This window comes from Buceros rhinoceros, unplaced genomic scaffold, assembly GCF_000710305.1.
Source record: "Buceros rhinoceros silvestris isolate BGI_N320 unplaced genomic scaffold, ASM71030v1 scaffold19754, whole genome shotgun sequence".
NCBI classification, from domain to species: domain Eukaryota; kingdom Metazoa; phylum Chordata; class Aves; order Bucerotiformes; family Bucerotidae; genus Buceros; species Buceros rhinoceros.
This window is the reverse complement of record NW_010409073.1, coordinates 17,538-23,683: the sequence shown is the minus strand read 5'-3', so window position 1 is coordinate 23,683 and position 6,146 is coordinate 17,538. Positions and strand designations below refer to the sequence as shown.

Sequence of the window (6,146 nt, the reverse complement as noted above, 5' to 3'; positions counted from 1 at the left end):
GCTAGTTGAGGTTCAGAATGTAGTGATGGGAGGGGGGGGTTTCTCTCTGTCCTATGGGGCCCAGCTTGAAGCAGGGGCAAGGTGCTTTGCCTTTTCTTTGTAACCTGTATATTTGCTAGCACATCCCGGCCACCTGGCTGATTCGTTGTGTCCTAATTCAGTTGAAATGTGAGGGTACTTGAGCAACTGCTTAAAATTGAATGTTCAAAACTACGTAAATGAAGCTGCTAAATTTACCATGTAAAGCCAAACGTTAATTTGATGCACACTTCAGCCATGCTGTAAGTAGCATTTGCAGTCACTGCTGGATTCTCATTTCTTCATGACCCTGATCATCACCCTTTGGAAAGATTCATGTTTTGTTTTACTACTGTACCAACGAAAATGTTAAGCCTAGGAGAATGTGATTGTTAAAGCTGTCTGGAAGAGGAATTGGGTTGAAATACAGAAATTACTTATGGTCCACTTTTGGGATAGATCTGTAAATTCTCTGGAATTCTGATAGCATAGGTAGGGTCTGAGGTTTTGAGCCAAAAATGGCTCTGGGTATTTTTTTTTTTCTTCTCTAAGAAAGCTTGGGAAACAAAGATCAACATTTAACTTCAGAATGTGAAAAAAAAATTCTTGAGAATTTTTCTCTGTGAGCATGTGGGAACTGGTCTTTCCTCTTCCCTGCTTTTTCATTTAATTATGGACCAACTCCTGTATTCAATGAAGCTGAAATGAAATTAGGACCTTGTGTTTAGATGACTTAAGGGCACATGGCTACAATTAACTTGACACATGGGTGGATGACTTTTCTAATGTGATCACACCAACTGCTTCTTTCATGGTTTCTTTTGCTTGATTAAGAGAAGTTGTGCAAAATGTCATGAGCTTGGGAGATATGAACAAAACAGGGAGAGAATGAAACGTGTAAGACATAACAATGACTGCAAGATGACAGATGCCAGTGGGGAGTGGTAAAATGAGAGGACTGCCACAGGAAGCTTAAGAGGTTAATGACATGCAGCTATGGATGGTTGGAGTTTGCGTGGACCCAGATCTCGGATCTGAGCCAATTGCAGCCCAGTTCTAAAGGAAAAGCCTATAAATCAGTCCAAGTATTCTGGTGAATCATGTTTTGTGCTCATGGTTTGTGATGTAATCAGCAGTTCTTGATGAAATTACAACCTCCCTGCTCGCGCTCACTTGCTATTGACTCTGTATTAAGTTAACAATAGTAAATAAACTGTGTATTAGATTTCAGACTGACCTGTTAATGCTAGATGAATTCATCTTGCCACAGGCTGCCCTAATTTAAAATGTATGTATTGATTTAAATCCTGTTGCTTCCATATATTCAGCTACCATTTAGATTTTTGCCTCATCAATATTTTTCACCATTTTGAACAGATGTGTAGTCTGCTGTGGGTTTGGATCAGAAGTGTTGTCTGATTAATAAATTTTTTGGGGTGTGTCTGGGAGGTGGTGGAGGAGTAGAAGTGAGTTGGACTATGGTGACATTGTACAGCACTTACATCTGTCACCTGAAACCAACACTTTGTTCTTCTACAGGCAAAGCCTTTATTAGAACAAAGGAACTTTACTTTAATTGCAGGAAAGATGGGTTTTTGTTTAGTGAAAATACTTCTGAAGTAAAGAGAACTGTTGTGTATTTCCCATACAGTGGTATAAGTCTCACAGAACACAGATAGAAGTTTTCAGTTTTTCCCAGACTTTTAAGGGGTGAAAGAATTTTTAATGTAAAATACAGTTTCTCCTAAGAATAAATTAAAATAAAAATTTAAGCCTAACGTTGAATTCCAAGGGCCATATTTAAGCCTCTGAATAAGTAGCCTGGGCTTTTCTCAAGTGCTGAGCTCTGCCAACCCCCACTGCTCTTAGGATGCAGCTTCTAATGCTGAACGTCGTTTGACTGCATGTTCTTGCAAAGAAATACTAAGAATATGCAGTAGGTCAAAGTGGCTCCTTATCGTTGCGCAGAGATAAGGGCTTCTGTTCCTCCTAGGAAACAGTGTCTTAGAAGCGGAAGGCTGCACTTCTTATCATTCAAGTATGTGCCATAAAGGGGTAAAAATAGGGACATTGAGGATAAGAAAGCTGAAACCAAGGCACCTGCTACCCACAGAAGGAAACTCGGGAATGAAGTAACACTGAGAGTCTCTTTTGTTTTGAATATGGCAAATCTTCACTTGCAGAAGTAGATAAATTGCCTGTAAAAGCCTCTCTGAGATATGAGAAATGACTTGTGGGATTTAGACTCCTGACTTTACCATGCAGACTAAATTCTGTTTAGTGAGTTTTACAGATGTTGAAAATGTCAGAATTGGCTGAGAGAATTAGATTTCCTATTAAAAAAATTAAACCTATTAAACATTTACAGGACTACCTAAATACCCGTTAAAAATTCTTTAATTTGTGACCTAAACAGAGTCGATTAAACAGGAAAGTTGAAATAAGGTATTTGAATTGTATCACTGTTGCCAAATAATGCATAGTTCATTCAATCTCACAGTATTTTAGTCCAGTATTCACTTTGCCATGATATATAATGCAGGCTATTTACAATGACTGCCAGTATTTAAATACCAGTTTTCCTTTCAAATAAGCAGCAACAACAACCAGCCCCATACGCTGCTCCAAACCTTGTTAGTGAGGATTTTCATTTGCTTCCCTGACATACAGATTTATACAGAGCAGAAAAAGGGGGTTTTCTTATTCTTAGATTCTGCCTTGTGTACTACCTGCAGCCACATTCTGCCACTTTCATCCCTTCATAGTTGTATATCAAAGTGGGCACACCAGCATGATCCTTATAAAGAATGGAGATTGCATCCAATTTGGTTGGAACACAACAGGCCTTGGAAGCTTTCTTTGGGTTTTGGAGATGCACCAGAGTTTGGACAATAGCATGTTTTGTTGGGGTAACGTTATCTGTCAGAGGGAAGAAGCAACCTCCTTTACACTCAAAAGCCTCATAATCTTTTGGTGCAATAATCCAGGAATCCCAGCCAATCTCTTTAAAGTTCACATGGAGGGAAGTTCTCCGGCAGTGGTTGACTCCAGTGCTTCTTTTGCTTCTGGAGGAATGCTGGTGGGGCCCAGTGATGGCCTTTTCCTCTCCCTGTTCTTCCTCTTCAGATGAAGTGTTGTTCTTTCCTAATTTCTTCAACACACTTTCTTGTTCATGAACGATCATCTCCCGGAGCTCCACTTTGGTCTCTTTTGTCCCATTGCTGCGGTCATTGGAGAACACTATTAACAGGGGCAGATTTTTAGTGTCAGGGGTAACACTGATATCCAGCTTCCCACAAGTGAAACTACCCAGAGCCTTACTCTCTATAACAACCTCTAGCTTGTTTTTAGTCTTCAGTTTGTCTGCCCTGACCCATCTTTTCACAGCGCTGGACACTTCAAACATCTCCCAGCCACACTCCTGGATATTGTGGGAGACAAGGAAGGATTTGGTACTTTCTGGGTTTTCCCAGTGGTCACCATCTAGAACATCATAAATGACCATGTTGCCTTCCAGCCTAGAGAGAGACCCAACTTCTCTGTGACAGGAGATATAAATTCTCAGTTCAGCTCTGGTGATTTCTTCGTATCGTGGAATAGAGATGTTGAAGAGCAAGATGTGTTTCTGAAATGGATTTTCTTCTGCTGAAGCTGAAGAAACAACATCTGCAATAGGAAATCAAAACATATGGTTACAGTGCTTCTGACTGTCCAAAGACTCAGAATGTATTTTGCGGGTAAAATAAGAGCATGGATACCCAGCAATTAAAAAAAAACCCCAAACCATCTCCTGGACAGGTTTTAAGGGCAGGGGGTGAAAAGAGGAAATGGATGTCCCTGGCATTGGTATTTTCATCAAGATTGCATGGTCAAGTGGGTGTGTGGAGGGGAGGGAGGGTAAGGAGTCTGCCTAGAACACATTGTGGATGATGCTGGACAGTATTAGGTACATAGATAAGACATCGATGGAGTGTTTAGCAATTTTCTAAAGAGATTTTTACACAAAGAATTCCTGGAAAACCCAGTTAATTTCCTACTCTTGTCATCATGTGATGGGATGAACTTCCCTCCTAACAGAGATAAGTAGAGTACATATGTAAGTGTCTCTGAGAACTAGCTGTGCTGTGGCTTTTGTTGTTATCTTCAGATAGCTTCGAGACCAGTTTGGATTACCGGGAGTTTGGGGAAATAGGAAAGTTTTTGAAAATCCTGAATTGAAACTTCAGGGTCTGTCTAAACTGGGACTTAGTGATAAACAGCCGTGTATGCCCAGGTCCCAGTCCCTTCCCAGCTGTACTCAATGAGCTTGTGTTGGATTTTGTTTGACTTTTTTTTTTCCTGCAAAGCTATGTGCAGTACCAGCACCTCTGCCTTGGGAGGGGCAGATATTTGGCTGGAAGATCGGATTGGTAGTGTTTAAAAGTCACCTCTGACAGGTGTCTATTTGATGCTCAGTTGAAGATAATTTCTCAGTCGTGACTGAGTTTTAGGGAAGTTTTAACTGGCTGATGTTGACGACTCTTCACAGTGTTTACCCATTAAAGCAGTTGTAGAGGAGAGTGAGATATGGAAGCTATAATCTAGCTCACACTGTAAAGCTTTCTTTCCACTTCAGGATTAGGGGCACTAATTTTGGAATTTGGAGTTCTCCTTAGTGCTGTTATCTGTGTTTGTCTATTTTTCATATAAATAAGCTTTGATTCTCCCTCCCTCATTTTATCGCAAGGATTGCATTAACTTCTAACTTTTCTTACTGCTTCTTTTGATGGAGCTTTTAAAAGTCTGTGTAAAGTTACACAGACAGGGATCTTGAATTTTTTTAATTGAAACAAGCTTGATTGCCATTTCCATATAAATCTGTCAATCAAACCCAGAATTTTGGGAGCACTGTTGTTCCTTGCTTGGATTTCTCAGTTGGCTGCTGTGGTTTTTAAGTACGAGAAGAGCCCACCTGAAAGAAAAGCTTTCTAGCATGGGTGTCTCCATTATAGATGATCAAAAGTTTGCATTCTAACATTAAAACTCAGTTCCAAATCCCTAGCTTTGAGAAACATGATTCATGTAAACCTTGTTATTCAGTGTATCATCTCAGCTGATGCAGTGAAAATATAAAAGAAAAATATAACAGAAAACTAGAAGTAATTGTATTTTTTTAAAGATTGAAAGAAATTACAGAGCAAGACTGCTATCCAGAATTTTAACCTGTTTTGTTTGTCAATAATCTGTGGAAATTAGGCACTCAGTTCCCTCTGAATTTCAAAAGAATCTGAGTACCATGTACATCTTTAAAAATTCTAGTCCACATATTTAGGACTTCTCCTACCTTCAGTACTGAAGCTTCTTACAATATTGGATGCAGGGATGGAGGACTTGTCTGCAGTGTATCTGTTGTATAAATCAATCATGAACTGTGGTGGTTCTTCTTTAGTCTTCACTTGTGAGGGGACTCTTGACAAATTCAAGCTCCTTAATAAATCCGTCTTCATATTCTCTAGGAAAGATTTAACGTTGAAATGGTTCTCATCTTTCACTTCCCCAGTATCATGAAAGTATGTTTCAGACTTTCCCATAGCTGGTAACTTGTCCCAGTCTTCCAAAGGCTTCCCTCTTGTCAAACAGGCAATGATATTGAAAACAGACAGTACAGCTAATACTCCAAAATAATGCATTTCTTCCGTATTTACTTTCTGGTGGAGAGACAAGAGGACAAGGGTGTTTAGCTGATTAAAAGTCTTGTTTCTTTACAGAGGAAAGGAGATGGAAAGCAAACAGCTGGAATGCCCTTTGCAAATCACTTTCTTGTGTTCTTTTTGCAGTCTGCTTCAAACTCCAGCCTCTTGTCAGTTGTCAAGCAGATTGGTTGTACACTTGCCCTTATCAGAGTCATTGATGCCATGCTTCAGCTTCTGTTATCTAGCAAAGCTCTTAGTTAATGAAGATTCTGTAAACATCTGACAAACACATGTGGCTGGAGGGAAGGACATTGTATATTGTAAAGGATCCACATTTCTCTTTAGGGTCATCATTGCTTAATTACACTCTTCTATCATTTCCTTGCCAACACAGAGAGAAGCTTTCTTAGGGATGTAGAAGATGACACTGTTTTCATCCAGACTATAAAACAGAGA

At 39.7% G+C, this 6,146-nt stretch overlaps 1 protein-coding gene across 1 annotated transcript; it reads right to left on the bottom strand.

Annotated features, from left to right (window-relative positions):
* Positions 1-2,544: 2,544 nt before the first annotated feature.
* GDF2 (growth differentiation factor 2) lies at positions 2,545-5,920 on the bottom strand. The gene is made up of 2 exons (XM_010135123.1): positions 5,342-5,920; positions 2,545-3,684 (listed from the first exon to the last, which is right to left on the bottom strand). Exons 1-2 carry the CDS (start codon positions 5,685-5,687, stop codon positions 2,744-2,746), a joined length of 1,287 nt encoding a protein of 428 aa, XP_010133425.1. The 5' UTR covers positions 5,688-5,920; the 3' UTR covers positions 2,545-2,743.
* Positions 5,921-6,146: the final 226 nt, after the last annotated feature.